General features: G+C 42.6%; 1 protein-coding gene across 4 annotated transcripts in view; it reads right to left on the bottom strand.

The window, feature by feature from the left end:
- LOC126164076 (serine/threonine-protein phosphatase 2A 56 kDa regulatory subunit gamma isoform) overlaps positions 1 to 17,552 on the bottom strand; it is a 382,345-nt gene that overhangs the window by 163,376 nt on the left and 201,417 nt on the right. For 3 of the 4 annotated variants that reach the window (XM_049920208.1, XM_049920210.1, XM_049920211.1), the window contains one exon: positions 3,311 to 3,510. In XM_049920208.1, coding sequence (XP_049776165.1) covers positions 3,311 to 3,510 — 200 coding nt within the window. Of the gene's footprint in view, positions 1 to 3,310; positions 3,511 to 14,624; positions 15,133 to 17,552 lie in introns of those variants that run through there. The other variant, XM_049920212.1, reaches the window with a different exon arrangement.

Raw genomic sequence — 17,552 nt, 5'->3', positions numbered from 1 at the left:
GTGGATTTAGAGATGAGGTTATGCTGTCTGCACAGTACAAGAAGTCTCTGGCCTTTCCTACTGCTATGTTTCTATGGTGTCCTCTTCCACTTGGGCATAATAGTATCTCAGTGTTGTCTTTGTTCACATAGGTTATTGTCTGCTTGAGCAGGTCACAGAAGTTTAGCACCTCTTCTCTGGTCTTTGTTGGAAATTTTCTCTCATTAATGAGGATACTGCTGACCATGAGTGCAAGCATTTTGTTTGCTGTTGTTAAAGTTAATATTGCATTCTTAGTGCAATGGCTTGAAAATCAATTATAGAATCAATGCTTTTATTTTCATTATAAACCTGATTCCAAAATGAGGAAACTGTTTTGTGACACACTGTGTGAGCTTTCAAATGTAGATTATGTATCTTTTGAGGCAGAGAACCATGTATGACAATGCCACCAATTTGATTAGGCTCGATCCTGTTCTTGTGTGATGGTGGGTGTTTGGGTGACTGAAAATCCTCTGGGTCATTGCTGGCTACACACTGACATAGCTTGCTCCTACTTTCTTGTTGGGTAGGAAAGTGGAATTATTTCCCCCATATGATGTTCCATATTTGAGTAATGAAAGCAATCAACCTTAATGTAACAAGCTCTTATTCACAACAGCAAATAAAGTTGAACCTATACAAATCTCAATGCGTAACTTTACTTAAGCATGTAGAGGAGCTATGGCTCTAGTTTTAAAGAATAGTTGACTATGCAGTGGATACTGCTTAGAACAGTTCAATATGGGACAGACCTCATATGGTATACAATCACTGTAAAGAAACTTCTACAGAAACAGATACTACTGCATAATAGATGTACAACAAAGCATAAAGGCTATACGTAGAGACACACTAAATGAAACACATTTGGCTATTAAGAGAGCAGTGCATGAGACCTTTCATGACTACTGTAGCAGAATTTTGTCAAACAATCTTCTCAAAACCCAAAGAAATTCTGGTCACATGTAAAGACCACTAGTGGCAGCAAAGTTCATGTCCAGTAACTCGCAAATGAGACGAGCTGAAACTGGGGGTAGGAAAGCAAAAGTTGAAATACTTAATTCCATTTTCAAATGTTACTTCACAAAGAAAAACTCTTAAAACCTGCCACAACTTTCTCCTCGTAATACTTAAAAAATGATCAAATAAGCATTAGTAACAGATGTGTTGAGAAACAGCTGAAATCATTAAAACTGAAGAAAACTCCAGGGCCCAATTGTATCCACTATCAGATTCTATACTGAATTTGAAGCTGAGTTAGTACCTCTTTTAACTATAATTAATCATTGATTCCTTGAACAAACAAACAAAAATTCATTTCTAGTAATTGGATGAAATTGCAGGTCATGTAGAAGTGATTAAAAAAACTATCATCCAGTATCCTTGACATCAATTTGTTGTAAAACTTTTGAACGTATTTGGGGCTCAAACTTAAAGAGCTATCTCTAACAGAACAACCTCCTCCACGCCAACCAGCACTGATTCCAAAAACATCAATCATGCGGAACCCAACTCACAGTTTTCTGACGACATACTGAACACTTTGCATCAAGGCTGTCACGCACATGCAGTATTTCTTGAGTTTCAGAAAGTATGTGACTCAGTATCACATCCACACACTATCAAATGTATGATCGTATGGAGTATCGATCAAAATTTGTGATTGGATTGATGATTTTTTGGTTTGGAGAACACAACAAGTTACCTTCGATAAATTGTCATCATTAGATGAGAAGTAACTTTAGGTGTGCCCCAGGGCATTATATTGGAACCCTTGTTGTTGACATTTTAAGCTAACGACCTTGCGAAAAATATTAATAGTAACATCAGATTTTTTGCAAATGATGCTGTTATCTATAATGAAGTACTGTCTTAAAGAAACTGTATAAATATTCAATCAGGTCTTTGTAATATTCAAAGTGGTAAAGAGAAAGGCACATCTCTTTAAATATTCAGAAATATAAAATTGCAAACTTCACAGAACCAATCATGTTAGTATCCCATGACAGTAATATCAATGAGACACATATGGAGTCTATCAACTCTTACAAACATCTGGGTGTAACACCTTATAGGGATGTGAAATGGAATGATCACATAGGCTCAGGTGCGGGTAATGCAGTAGAATACTGGGGAAATGCAATCACTGTAAAAAGAAGATTGCTTACAAATCACTTGTGCAATCCATCCTAGAAAAGTGTGTAGGACCCAAATGAAATAGGACTAACAAGAGGATTTAATGAACACATACAGAAAAGAGCAGCATGAATGGCCACAACAGATTTGTTTGACCCATGGGAGTCTCTCTCTCTCTCTCTCTCTCTCTCTCTCTCTCTCTCTCTCTCTCACACACACACACACACACACACACACACAGAACTGGCAGACTCTTGAAGATAGACACAAACTATCCCGAGAAAGTCTGTTAAAGTTTTAAGGACAGGCTTTAAATGATAACTCTATGAATATACTACAGCCTCCTACATATCACTCCTGCAGGGATCACGAGGACAAGATTAGATTAATTACAGCAAACATTGAGTTGTTTAAACAACCTTTTTTCCTGCACTCCATATGTGAATAGAACAGGGAAAAAACCTTACTAACTGATACAGAGAAATGTATCCTCTGCCATGCATTCACAGTTGTTCACAAAGTATAGCAGTAGATGTTAACAAGCAAATGGTGGCACTCATAATGTGTCAGTACAACTTAATACTAGTGTACCCAGCACATCTTTCTTGAAAGACTAAAGATGAATTGGCAAGAGATGCAAACTCTTACTAAAAGCCTCTGATAGCCAAGTCAGATACTTCTAACATCCTGACAGATTAGTATAAGACTTTCTGAAAAATTCAAACTGTCCTTAGGAGTTATGTCAACAAGAAAGGCATGGGGATTTCAGTTTAATGTCCTGTCAACATTGCAGTCATCACAATCTATCAGCTTTTTCTCAAGCACTCTATTTGCCAGTTCTGTAAAGCCGAGATGCCCGAAGGCTTCAGGTTGCTAAGTGTTTTGTGACTGGGCACTGCTGATCTTTGTGACTCAACACTTCGGCATGCAGTAGTGCAGCTATTACCAGGCCGGGTCATTTGTTTCATTTCAAAATGCCCGACAGAGCAGCTCCCGGTCTGCTGCACGAGTTCTCCATGTGTGTCAGTTTTGCTTTTGCAGATATTTGGCACACAGCACAGTGTTTTGCAGTCATAAGTCGGCATTTTTGGAACTTGCTCATATAAAGAAAAAAGAAACACAAATACTGTTTAGAATCAGAGGAAGTGTATACCATGTTGACAGCTTCCGGGTAGATGGCATCCGTGATGACACCCCTCTGTGAGCTCACGTACTCCACCATTTCGTGGAGTGCCGCCCTTTTCACTTCTTTCCATTTCAAGTCAGACAGTGGGTCCGACACAAAATCAAACAACACGCAGCACTGTCTGATTTTTTGTATGAACAGCTGTTCCCTCTCATTGGCAGGTGCATCTGTGAACAGGTAACGAGACAATCATAAATGTGATATACATTTTTGCACAAGGCGCATCTGTGAACAGATGATATGTCAGGCTTTTAATACCTCACTACTGCTGTATAATTTCTACTAGGCTAGAACATTGCGAGTTGTGTTTCCACCAATTCAAAAAGATATTTATTGTCACATGCATGGCACACCAGTTAACTGTGCGTCGAAACATGCTCCGTTATGAGGATTTCTACCCCGAGACTAAGAAAAGCAATGTGGCTCAGCAGTTATGTACTGGTTACAGATCTGTAGGTCCGTGGATTTTTTTTCTGCTACTCACCACTTCTTACACACCTGGCCAAGTTTGATAACATGATAAGTATCGAGCTGCACCATGGTCTGGAGCCTGTGTTAAGCTTTATTTAATTCCCTCTGTAACTGGCTGGAGGAGAGTTCAACTGGCAGAGGAAGGAAAGGGCATGCGCTCTGCAACATGACTGTGTCTAGTAAACCCCTGTGGTTAATGGTAATTTTACCTTCAAGAACAATTATGCTACATGTGGTTTGTGACTGCTGTCTAAAACTAGGTGTATGCACGTGCACAAATAATTGAACTATTCAAACAGATCAATTAAAGGTTCCTTCATGAAGAGACAAAATGCAGATAATTATAAAAACAGCAATAAAATGTGAAAGGAAAAGGCTTTGTTGCACCCAGAACACACATAATAATTATGTGAGAAGCAAATGTAAAGCTGAATTGCAAATATTAAGTTGAATTTAGTAGTGCTTTGAACAAATGAACATTTATTTTGTACCTTCTCCGAACCTAATTGCAGTTGTGAGTATGCTTCACACGGAAAAAAAGCTAAATAGTAATATCGTTATAACAGCTATAACCACATTTAAACTGTTGAGACATAATTATTATAAGTGAAACACATAGCTTGATAAAAATTCTTAAATTTGTCATAGTAGCCACATTCTTGTGGGTATTTTAATACCACACTTGCAATAGAAGCATAATCTGCCATACCTCTACTACGGATTGCACAAGCTGTTACTAATGCCGTAGATCTAATATTCCTAAAACTAACACTTTAGCAGGTCCAGTCGCGCAAGTGTTATTACATAAATTTCATACAACAGTCAAATTCCATGTGTCGTGCACAAGTTTAGGTTTATCCAAAACCATCTGGGCAGTCGAGAAGCATATGTTGGACTCCTCATACTCACTTCGCAGTGAGTCAGTCGTACTGTCAGAATATACGTTCAAATTTGTACTTGGTATGTCCAATGCATTACCAGTTACGTTTGAAGGCTGAATCAGACAGCTCATACACAAACCCATTTCCTAGAACGCCAGCATGGCTTTGTATCTAAAGGAACAAAATGATGGCACCTATTCTGTACAAGCCATGGTAACAGCAGTTGGATGTCATATACTATGGGACATTTTCAAAGGTATGTTCTTACTTCCAGGAGAAGAAACTCATTGCTTATAAGAGGTTCTTGAGTGGAGTTAATTTTCGGACAGGTGACAACCTGAAATACAGTTATTAATTCTGCTGCATAAATACTACATTCACTCAGTATATAAGGGAGTTTGAGGAAACTATAATTGACTTATGAATACCTTTTCCTTTATCTTTGGGGCAATATAATGCAATGTATGATGGCTGGCCACATTTCTTATTTTTTAAAACCATTTCTAAGCAGACACATTTTGAGGTTAAAGAAGAAGATTATATAACAAGGACTTTTGGCAGTCTAAATTTTTTACCCCTTATCAATAATAATTAATTACAAGTTGTTGAGAGCATATCTTCAGGGGAAGAATACTGTCTCCACCAGGAAGCTGTCTATCGGCCGTATATGGGAAGCTCTTATTGCGAGTTAAATTTTGCCATCATGTACAGGGAAGGTGCAGTGACTTCTCTCTGAGACTACCATAATCTAGTGGGGTTAAGACGAGTTATGCACATAATTTTGTGATGACAGTTCCATCTGCTTTCCACAGGTATTTACAACCTACCTAAGATAAACAGTCAAGTTCCCAAACATAAATAGCTATTAGTTGCTTTCTGTGTGGCACCCAGGTAAACTTACTATTGAGTAAACTCAAGAAATGAGCGTAATGCATAATCAATAATTGGCAAATGTTAGTGTTTTGCGTCTAATTCAGGGTGGAGGTGAACAGATTTGAACTCATGGGAGTGCATAATCTGGGATTTCACCAATGAAATACAGTACATGAAATTTTTAGCACACATCTATGTTCTACACTTAGAGATCACATTCAGCAGACTATAGTGATGAGGAGCTGTAACACAGGCAACGATCACAGAAGCACAGTGACAATAAGATATTAGATCCTGGGCAATGACAATTATGTTTACTGGGAAGGCAAAGCGAGTGGTGGTTAAGACAGACCCCTTAGGTTCTCTGTTATCTAGTCTGTGTAGTTTCCTAAGAGTTGATACAGCCCTTAATTCTACAGAACATACGGTTTTGTATAAAGATGGACCAGCTGCCCCAGAAGTCCCACTTGTGCAGTGTTATGTAACAGTAACTGCCTCCCCCCCCTCCCCCCCACGATGCACAAAGATATCCTTGATGACAAATTTCAGTTGCAAGAGATGATCTAACTATCCACTAACAGCAATTTTTACAGAGTTACCAGTAAGCTTACTGGGAAGTAATTGTCCTTACAGCACGGACTTTTGCCAGGTTTTAAGGTGGTTGTTATCATACTTACTTTCTTTTCATTGGGTGAAAAAATTCCTTCTTGGCATCATCCTGTTAAATGTTGTTTTATTTCCCACTGTTACTGACATGATGAAGCATCTGGCAATGTACGGTCTGGTCTTGGGGACTTCTCCCTGTACTGCACTACTGCATTGTTAAATTCCCAAACAGTAAAAGGGGTATTGCATGTTTCAAGGTCCTTGGTGTAAAAGGGAGGATATTATGATCCTCTTAACTTCAATGCTACACACACAAAAGGGAACAGCCTATTGATGCTGACATTTCTGCACAATACATCAACTGTAGTTTAACAGCTTCATGAGGATCAGTGTACAGTAATTCCTCAAGGGATCCTGGCTGGAGAGGAACATCCATTTGCATGCCAAACTTAACCAGTTGGGCTGTGTGCAGTCACTAAACCAACACATTGTTCGCAGCAGCGCAATCGGGTATTTTTCTCTCCTGCTGAGATCTGTTGTCCTCTATCAGTTAAGTCATACACACTTTTTGTGATTTTATATAGTTTTTACACTGTATGAAATGGATACTGACTATGCTTTTTATGTGCAGATACAAGGAAAATTGGCCACCGCCCAGAAACAGATAAGCTGCGTCGACCAAGGTTGACAGACTTCAGGCTAATGCTTTTAACGAGCAGTGACCACGGAACAAAAGTTGCGACATCCCTGCAGCTATTGGATGGAATTTCTGGAAACCCCATTGCCATTGTTTCTTTTGATGTGCAACATCTGACAGGTCTGTCTGCATTCAAGACTGAGTGGCACAAAGTAGTGGGTTCACATATCTTTTGGTGGAAGGTTAAAGTGGCAACCGGCCACACAACTAGTTTCTCGCACTTATCACATCTGACAGATGTCGGTGATAAATTTTCCCGCCAAGCCAGGACAAGTGCAGAGGGTGGATATGGATGGCCATGTTAGGCAAGTATGAGAGCAGCTCAGAGAAACAGATAGACTGGGAAAGGAGGCCAGTGTCCACTCAATATATGTGCTGGGAAGTCTCATGTGAGGTGCTTTACCAGCAGCTACTGAATGCTCTGGATGGAACTGGTTGTGGATAGTGGGTCATGTTGGCACAAACGATGCTTTTTGTCTGCCTTCCGAGGCACCCCTTGATACCTTTATGTGACTGGCTGGTTTAATGAAGGCAAGTAGCACTGCAAGCACAACTCACCACCTGCAGCGTCACATACCCAGAGTGATCACGGTGCTCTGGTCTGGAGTCGAGAAGAAGATCTAAACCAAAAGCGTAGAATTCTGTGGCAATGTCAGGTGCAAATTAGTTGACCTTTGCGAGTAGCAGAGGGGCCTCCTCAATAGGCCAGGTGTGCACTACACAAATAAAGTACACATGGCGTGTACATAGGCTTTTTTCTACGTTCGAAGAACCCCTCTTTGGGATCAGTGGTGAAAATCAAAGAAAGACTAACCGTGTCACTCTCTGAGAACAATTTTCTAGACAGGTCAGAAACAGCCAGTCAGTATATCAGTAACTGCAGGACATTTTATGGTAAAGTTCCGGTACCTGTATTGCTTATTAAAGGTAACAATACCCGGACAGCTTTAGGAATAGGAAGTTGGTTGAATTTGTAAGTGAACAACAATGAAATCCGAAATTCAGATTTGCGTATATATTGCAAGGATAGAGTCGGAGCTTCCTACAACTGCTTCACAGATAAGACCCAAGAAAAAACACCTACTGAGGACTCTGAACATCAACACACTTAAGAAAGATGATATAATTAAATGTTTCCCCGAGACATTTAAGTCTCTCTATTACCTCCGATAATGATCGGAACAGACAAAATGAATTAAAATTTGTGCTGCGGCCGGGACTCGAATCCGAGTCTTCTTGCTTGCTAGGCAGAAATGCTAACAATTACACCACCACAGTACGATGATCAGCATTGCTGCACGAACTACCTAAGCTGATAGATCTATAAGATCACCAACAGCACAGGGACGCCCCATTACGTCCAATGCTGGGGTGCTAGCCAATATCGGAGAGCCCTGGCAGTAGTGACAATATGTAAGGGAAAAATGAATTGAAGTTTGTGTTGGGGAGGGCACTTAGCTTAGGTAGTTCGTGCAGCAATGCTGAACATCGTACTGCGGTGGTGTAATGGTTAGCATTTCTGCCTAGCAAGCAAGAAGACCCGGATTCGAGTCCTGGCCGCAGCACAAATTTTAATTAATTTCGTCTGTTTCGATCATTATTGGACACTCCTGAAAGTTGGAAAACTAAAACACCTAACGGACACTCTTCAATCAATTCAACATAGCCGACTTATATTAGCACTTCAAGAAACAAGGTACCTTGATGACAATGCATTTGAGTCAGGTGGATACAGGATCTACATAGGAAATCCAGCCATTACAAATTCCCATAATACAACTATATTAGGGACGGTATTTATGGTGTAAAAAAAAACTTACTGGATCAATAACAAACTTTTTAACTTCAAGAAGGTCTACGACTGAACTGACAGACAAACACTATTCCAGACACTTTATGAATCAGGGATAGACAAAAATACCAGAAGACTTGTTGAACAAATGCTCACATATACAGCATCGTTTAGTGTGATAGGGCTTTTCTGTTCACTATAAATATAAATAATCCAGTGGACAACTTCGAAGCTCCACGAGGCTGCTCGCAGATGGCGATGGAGTCCATAACAAGGTAGCAATGGCATAAGACTGTCGCAAATTTCAGGAAGGCCTGGGGAGGATTGGCGATTGGTGCAGCGACGGCCAGTACACCACGAACTTAACCAAATGTATTATATTGGAACAACCGAAATAAGATGTTCGAATGTACCTAAATTCCATATTTTAATTTAAAAAACCTACCTGTTACCAACTGTTCAAAATTGTGAACCGTATGTTTGCGACTATTACAGCACCATCTATCACAAAGCGAAAAACGTGGTCCAACTAAAACATTCATATTTCTTTACGTACTACACGAATATGTAACACAAAATGGGGGTTCCTATTTTTAAAAATGCAGTTGATATCCGTTTGACCTATGGCAGTGCCATTTAGCAGGCCAACCATAGCACCATCTGGTTTTTCCCTTCAAGCTAGACGAGTTTCATTCTTTGTAGTTTTTTCGTTTGATGCTTATTTCGTGAGATATTTGGCCCAGTCACTATGAATGGACCACCCTGTATATTGCACATACACAGGTGAAGAAACCTACAACTGTACAATTACACTGTTGTTGACAAATCACTCAACAAAGTAACTGTCGATAAAATACCTAGGAACAACCTGAAGTGGAATGAACACGCAAAACAAATTGCAGGAGAAGCAGACTTCAGACTGAGATTCATAGGAGAAATCTTAAGGAAATTGAAGTCATTCAACAAAACATTACAAAACAAAATTTTGACTGATTCTTGAGTATTTGGTTGTAAGTGTGGGACCCCTTACAGGACGCTATAAATAGAAGAGAGATGCAAGATCCAATGAAGAACAGCATGAAACTTCCTGGCAGATTAAACCTGTGTGCAAGACCAAAGACTTGAACTTTGGACCTCTACTTTTCACAGGCAAGTGCTCTACAGACTGAGCACTCAGTCACAAAAGGCAAAGATCTCGAGTTTGAGTCTCAGTCCCGTTTTAACATGCCGAATAGTTTCATATCGGTGTACGCTTTGCTGCAGAGTGAAAATTTCATTCGAGAATCGCAGGTTTTGTAACTAGATAGTTTAGTCTGCACAGGAGCAGGAGTGGTAGACAATACAAGAGAGTTTGCGTGCACCACAGACTGGTATACCACTGAAACTCAGAAAGGGTACGTTCCAGGAAGAGTCACGCAAGATACTACTTTCTCCCACATCTCGCAAAGTGAGCAAAATGTGAAAATCTTAAAAATTAGACCCAGCACGGAAGGTTACAGGGAATCATTCTTCCCACGCACCTTTGCAAATGGAACAGGGAAAGGGGAAGTGGAAAATCATAGTGCTTCCACAAGTACCCTCTGCCTCATATCAACAGGTGGCTCGCAGTGTGTCGACATATATGTACACGAGGAAACAGTTATAATTTGCACGGTGCACTATACAGAGAGCCTCCCTTGTGGTGCTCAGGATATTGACAAGTATACCTGCCTTCATATTCCCACACAGTCCAACATCGAGCCACTGTCACATCTGAATGCACCACAAATCTGGATTCCGCACAATTCGACCAGCCGGCCAAATGAAGACCCACAATGAGGCCCCTTTCCAAATCTGTCAGGTGCTGACGATACACACACACACACACACACACACACACACACACACACACACACACACACACACACACACAAGCGCGCGCGCGCGCGCGCGTACGCCTCATTTTCAAGTCCTTCACAGCAATTGTTCATCATCTGGTACTGTGCACACCCTAGCAAGTCTGGTAACAACATAAACACCACTACTGCAGTCTCATGGCTGTTCTACCTGCAACTCTAATCGTTTACATACCAGCGTACCATGTGTATGTATACAAAGGTAAACTGACATCAGACCACATACTCTGAGCTCTTCACTTTTTTTTTTTTTTTTTTTTTTTTTGTCAGTCAATGCTACGCTGCTGTAGTACAGTATGAAAGGTTAACTGAAAAAAAAAAAAAAAATATGCCACCAGACAAACAGAAATGATAATTTTAATCAAAGACAATAATTACACTAATGTCACCACGATATATATGGTGGTCTTCTGGACATTACAAAATGCAGGACACAGTTCTTAACAGAGCATGTGGTCAGCACAGACTGCACGCACGCTGTACAATGAGCTCCCCTGGTGGCGCCAAGTTCTGTAAGGAGTTCTTGCGGCAGGCCGTTTCATTGCTCCACCAGCCCAGCTGAGAAATGCTTGATGGCCACTGATGCACGTTGATGTGCTGCAACAAATGCCACCAATGCATCCCACATGTGCTCAATGGGTTTTAAGTCAGGGGAACGGGCAGGTCGGTCCATTAATTGAATATCTATTCGTTCCAACAGCTCCTCCATCTGTGCTGTTCAAGAGGTCGTGCACTGTCACCTCCTGTGAAAAATGCACACGAGAAAGTACAGTGTCACAGTAATGGCAATCGGTAACTGTACCGTATTCGACCATTCGGAAGTCAGTATACCCGTGCGACCTCGTGCCTCCACTCGCCACAATCCTTGGACCACCAAAATGATCAGAAACATCCCGGCAGATTAAAACCGTGTGACAGACCGAGTCTCAAACCCGTGACATTCACCATTCGAGGGCAAAAGCTCTACCGACTGAGCTACCCGAGCACGACTTACGATCGTCTCTCACAGCTGTACTTCAGTCTCACAGCTGTACTTCAGTCAGTATTTCATCTCAAATCTTCATTCTGAAAATGATTAGGTTTGATAATGTTCCTGAGTGTACGACATGTTCCTACCTCTCCCATATGAGGGTATCCCCGGAGCCACTACACTGAGCAATACCAAAATCCTAGGCTACCTTCTTCACACTTTGTCCTCCTTCCAGTTTCTCGATGACTCTTCCCCGTACAAAGTCGAACGAGTGTCGTCTCTGGGCCGTGTCGTAATGAAGACCACCACCACCACCACCACCACCACCACCAGAACTGCTCGCCTAGTGATGACACGAAGTCTTTCCCCATTCCTTCCACTGTCTCGTGTTGCGAGGCACTGACATCGTGTCGTGTGACATCCAGCTGTCTGTTGGAGACTGGCAGAACTATGACAAAATTCTCCCCCATTTTTGGTCACTTTCATCGAATTGTTAACACATTATGCTGCTGTAACTATCAGTGCTTAAGTTTTGTGGAAGAATACTATTTCAATGATAGCTACGAGTAGCCTAGTTGTAGGCAGGGCATAGTAACTCTCATATACACTGTGTAGGTGTCACAGTTATTGTCGGTTAGAAGTAGCTGCAACCAGTGGAAACTGGCTGCCTGGCAACTGGAGAACGGTCTGCAGGTTTGAGATCCTGGAGGAGGAGGAGGAGGAGGAGGAGGAAGACTGCTGCAGATGGGACTCTCGTCCAGCTGGTAGTCAACGGGGAGAAACGAACACCAGCAGAGATGACGCTGTTTGTCCATACTTGGTGCTGTGATCATTAAGCAATTTTGGAAAGAACATACTGTGTGTGAGATAAATATTTTGTATTCAATCTTACACACATTACACAGACATTATGGCAACGACCATGTGTGAAGATTTGTCATCACATAAGCACTTGAATTTGTGGTGCAAAAAAGATGCGGTGCACAGAAAGGGATTGCTAAGTCGACAATTATCTGAGCAAAAATGAGTTACATTAATTTAGTATAAACAACTGGAGTGTATTTTCATCTATATTAAACACAGGAAACGTAGAAAATTTAATTTCTTTGTAACTGCAACAGGTCACGATCGTAATCTTAGTGTAGAACGAGTAATGGAATTAAAGTTGTATTACTATTTTTGCAAATTTTAACAGGCTTCACCTGCCTGTTGTGTCTGTCATCCACAATGGACTTCCAGTTGGAATTGAAAGCCTCATTTAATAGCACACGGAACTTTGATAACTTGTTATGCAACTAAGCAAATATAAACTCTTATTCTAGCTATTTTTAGGTGGCAGTTGCACATACAAGTTTGACATCAGTGGCATAAAAAGGATTAGGAAGCTTTTGTTTTTCCAGACAACGTCTGCACACAGACACCACAAAAAACTAGGGCACATGTGTCCAACTTACATCACCATCTAAAATTGTGTGCTTGTTTGAAGAATGAGTATATCCTCATTTAAGATCGAGCCTGCTGTGGGTGGTCCATATCATCATCAGACCTGGCAACAAATGATCCTGTCCATAAGCCAATTCTTCAGGATAACCTAATGTCCACCAAAATGACACTCGCGACACTGGATGTCTCCTGGAAGCAAATCTGTTTCATTATTAACAATATCTTACACACGAGGAAACTTCCACCTCAGTGCATGTAGGAACATCCAGAGCTGTTTCAACCCATTTTGTTGTTGCAATGGGGTGTTTGCATAGGTTAACGACTGTGGATGAAACCTGGCTCCACATTCGTGATACTGAAACTAAGATACCGTCAAAACAATGGTGCCACAGTGGTCCCCACAACCAAAGAAATTCGACACCGGTAAATCTAGTAAAAATGAGTTGTCGGGTCCATTTTATTAGAGAAAGAAAGAATTCTGTCGGTGGGCCATCAACACGAGGCCCGCAGCACAACCAGAAAGTATTACACCGACCTCCTCGACAAACTGAAGGATCCGATTGAGACGAGACATCACGGGAAGTAGACGAAAGGGATCTACCGTCAAAGGACGACACGCTCTCGCACACGTTCAGAGCTGTGACCGCCGAACTGAAGATCTCTGTTTCTAATTAGTGTACCGTGCCCCACCGTTTACTCGTATTGGCTCCTTTGACCTTCCAACTGTTTACTAACCTAAACAAACAACTGCAGATGACATTTTGACAACAGTGAAGATGTAAAACAAGCTACTGATAGCTAGGTTGACTACCGATTAAGCAATTTTCTAAGAGCATTAGGCAGGGCAGGAGTGTGCCGAATAAATGTGTAGCATCAAAACTCAGACTATTATTTGTGCGTAAGGCCATAAACTAGACAAACACTTTCAGAAAAGACTTCATAACATTTTACATTCGACGTTCACACAGTTATCAGTTTCTTGAAAGCTTCACTCGCTACTGCCCGTCTCCGTGTCATCTAGTGAACACTTTTCGAGGCACCGTCAACTGTGTTCGACTGGTCTTGCAAGCTCTTTATCTGCTCTGGGAAAATTACAATGTCAGTGGCAAGCAAAGTCTTTATTTTCTCTCTTTCAAATTTGTTTTCAAATTTGTCCCTAGTTTCCTTCACTGCTTGGTCAATGTACAGATTGAGTAACGATTGGAAGGGGGAGAGGGAGATAGGAGGAGAGGCGAGAGGGAGGTGGAGGAGAGGAGAGGGAGGTGGAGGAGAGGAGAGGGAGGTGGAGGAGAGGAGAGGGAGGTGGAGGAGAGGAGAGGAAAGGGAGGGATAGACGGAAGGAGGGGGGGGGGTAATTGCTGTACAGGAGACACTGATAGCTCGGTAAGCAAGTGGGCAGGGAGGAATATTGGCAAAGGGAGGGAAAGCGAAATGGCAACAAAAGGTCAAGGAATGCACTGGTAGAGCAAGAGTAGAACAAAAATACCCCGGTTGCTGTGTATGGCAGAGTAGTAGCGTAGCGCACACGTGCCACAGAGTGGGGTAGGGGAGAGGAGAGGAGAGGAGAGGAGAGCCAGCATCCCAGCGCGCGCTATCGACCGTGCGCCAGGCGCACCTGTTCCTGGGCGCGCATCGATTGGCCGGCGGAGTTACCTAGCAGCGGGGGCAGCTGCCTGGGCATCGCCTGCCCGTAGCCCAGCACGTCGGCGGCGGAGCGCGCCTCGCCGGCCTTGGCCATGGCGGCCCCGCCGGGCAGCCCGACGCCGCCACCGCCGTCCCCCCCTCCGGCCACCCCCGGGTCGGCCGCCGCCACCAGATCTAGGCCGCTGTGGAAGCTGGGGCTCTTGGGCAGGCCGAGCGCCGACGTCGAGTTGTCGCGGTAGAACATGGCCCTGGTGCCGGGGCCGCCCTCACTGTGCACCATCGCACCATCCAGTCGCCGTGGTCGTGGCCGCGGATCGATGGCCCCGCCGTCTTCTCGGCCTCCGCCCTGCTGCTGCTACCGCCGCATGTCGCCGGCAGCCTGTGCCCGTGCCGACGCCAGAGCCGCCGCCTCGCAGCCGTGACGCACAGACAGGCGGAACGACGCAGTCTCGGCACTGAACTGAACGTCACGTTGCACACCGCTGGCACTCGCGACCGCGGCCGACACCTTACTGCGCTGCACTGGTCGCTGGCGGGGTAGTTCCCCCGCTAGCCGCTGCGCGGCGCTACTGCGCGAGGACACTGAGCACAGCGCTCCGGGCGGCACGCTTGTCAACGACCTCCAGACATCTGTCAGTTTATTATTGCGTACGTGCCGCACTAACATTTGCAACTTCCGTAAAAGAACGGAAAAAACGGTGACATTTGATGTTTGCTTCTCCTCTCGTATGTCACGTTTCCAAAAACCGATATTAGAAGATAGACATCATACCAGAAATCCGTGTAGATTGAAAAAGAACGTGACCGTGACAGTTACGTCCCGCCTTAAGACTGTTAACGGTAAGATTTGCCCACACGATGCTTCTTTTCCCGATACAAATCACTGGAACAAAAGAACATACGTACGAAAAATAGCTGAAAGAACGCACGCGTTTTCGTATCCAAATGTTGCCTCATTGCGCAGCAAGCAGTTTGCTATGCACTGATTTCTTTGCAAGGCAATTTGTGCTGCGTTCATTGTGATGAAAGACGACAGAAAAAACCAAAGAACGCGACTATGGGTAAACCAGAATCTAAGCAACAGCGGTACGAGAAATACAAACTGAAAGCGAGATTTAAGATTTTCTGCTTGGGAAACTGCAGCGATAAGGCTGGTAATAAAATTTCGTTAGCTCGCAACGGGAGTCGGTCGGAGGGACGGGGGGGGGGGGGGGGGGGGGGTGCGCGCTAATGGTGGTGAGGGAGTTTGGGGGAATGGAATATTTGCTAAACAAAAGGAGAGTTGGGGTCCTCCACCGACAAACTGGTAAAATTTGTTGTTTCTTAAAGTAGTTTTTGGTAATTGTGGAGTTGAGGGTAATACAAAACTTATTTTAACACGGGAGATTTTATAAATTACATAAGCCATAAATAAGTCAACTTACAACAAATAAGTTTTCATTAATTTTCTGGATACAGACGACGACATGAATGTAAAAACTTGAACTTGACATGAATATAAAAAGAATTCTGTAACAAAATTCAATGGATATTTCCGTGTTCTGCCCAATTTGTCATGCTCATTCGTCCCTGCTTCTTTTTACTGAATATGTCAATGGTATTTTCAATGTCCGTATCTCTTTCTTTGTGGATATTTGCAAGAGCCAATGCAATTAGTCTTACCTGCCCCATTGTGTTACGCAAATAAGTCATTATTCGTCTCAAAGTAGAGAAGCTCCGTTCAGGAGTGCTTGTGGTGACAGGAATAGTCCCAAATATTTGAAGTAAAACATACACATTTGGGAAAAACTGCTTGTCATACTTCTTTAAAGCTTGAGTTGCTGTTTCAAGTCTTTTACTTTCATCAATCCACTTTTTCTTCCATATTTTCAGCTCTCCTTCCATTAAAAGCGAAGAACTCTCCAAAAACTGTTGATATTTCTTGGATGCCTGGATCACTTCGTCCGCACTGTATGAAGGAATAAGACCTTCAAGTGGTAATATGCTGCGAAAATCTTTGAGAAATCTTGTTTCTAGATCGGCAATGAAACGATCCACAACAGGTAAAAATACTGTTCGCCTGAGGTATTCCTCGGCGTCTGAAGCAGGAACGTTGTCTGTTTTGCTTTGTGTTGAAATAGTTCTTGGTATTGCTATTACACTTCCAATATCTTCTGCCAGTTTAATAGCGTCTTCAAGAATACTTCCGAATTCTATTTCCGCATCCCTCCTTAGATAGTTGAACACATCAATCACATCATTGACATGATTTTAAGGGGACCACACCGTGGTCCTGGTCGAAAAAAACTGATTTTCGGTTTTCATCATATTTCGGTAGATTATGATTTTATTTAATACTCAAAAGGATTTTGCTGAAAAAAAAATTTTTCGAGCATTTAAAGAGCATTTTCCTACCACGTGTGTATGTGCCACGCCCACTTTTCTGCATAAATTTAAATCTTCATATCCCCCTACATTGTACGTTCTGGATTTTTTTTTTTAAATCCCAGTGTGTGTTGGCTATCCTTGGAATGCAACGGTCGGTATTCTTTTGTTTCTGCTGTTTGTAAACAGCACGCTTTCAAACACGCGGTTAGTTTTCTTCGAGTGTGATTGTGAATAGCTGTTATAGAAAACTTGCAGGTATACTATGGGCAGGCAATTAGGAGAAAAAGAAAATCTGGAGGCAACGAGGAGAGATGGTTGGGCCATATTCTTCCATGTCTTGAAACACAGCGTCACCGTGAAATGGATCTATCATCCAAGGCGGTCACAACGTTCCTTCTGTTAGGGGTATTCGCACACTGGTGAGTGGTTTTCAGATTGCAGCTCGCCCTGCAATTCGCTGCTTCGTGTTGTTTTGGTGCTGACACGATTCGCAAGTGCGACAATCGGTTCAGCAGTGACTTTTCCAGTTGTCGTCCTTTTATTTTTAATCATCTTCCATTACCATCTGTC

Source organism: Schistocerca cancellata, chromosome 1 (assembly GCF_023864275.1).
Source record: "Schistocerca cancellata isolate TAMUIC-IGC-003103 chromosome 1, iqSchCanc2.1, whole genome shotgun sequence".
Lineage (NCBI taxonomy): Eukaryota > Metazoa > Arthropoda > Insecta > Orthoptera > Acrididae > Schistocerca > Schistocerca cancellata.
Note: the sequence above shows the minus strand (reverse complement) of the source record. Positions and strands in the feature narration are given on the sequence as shown.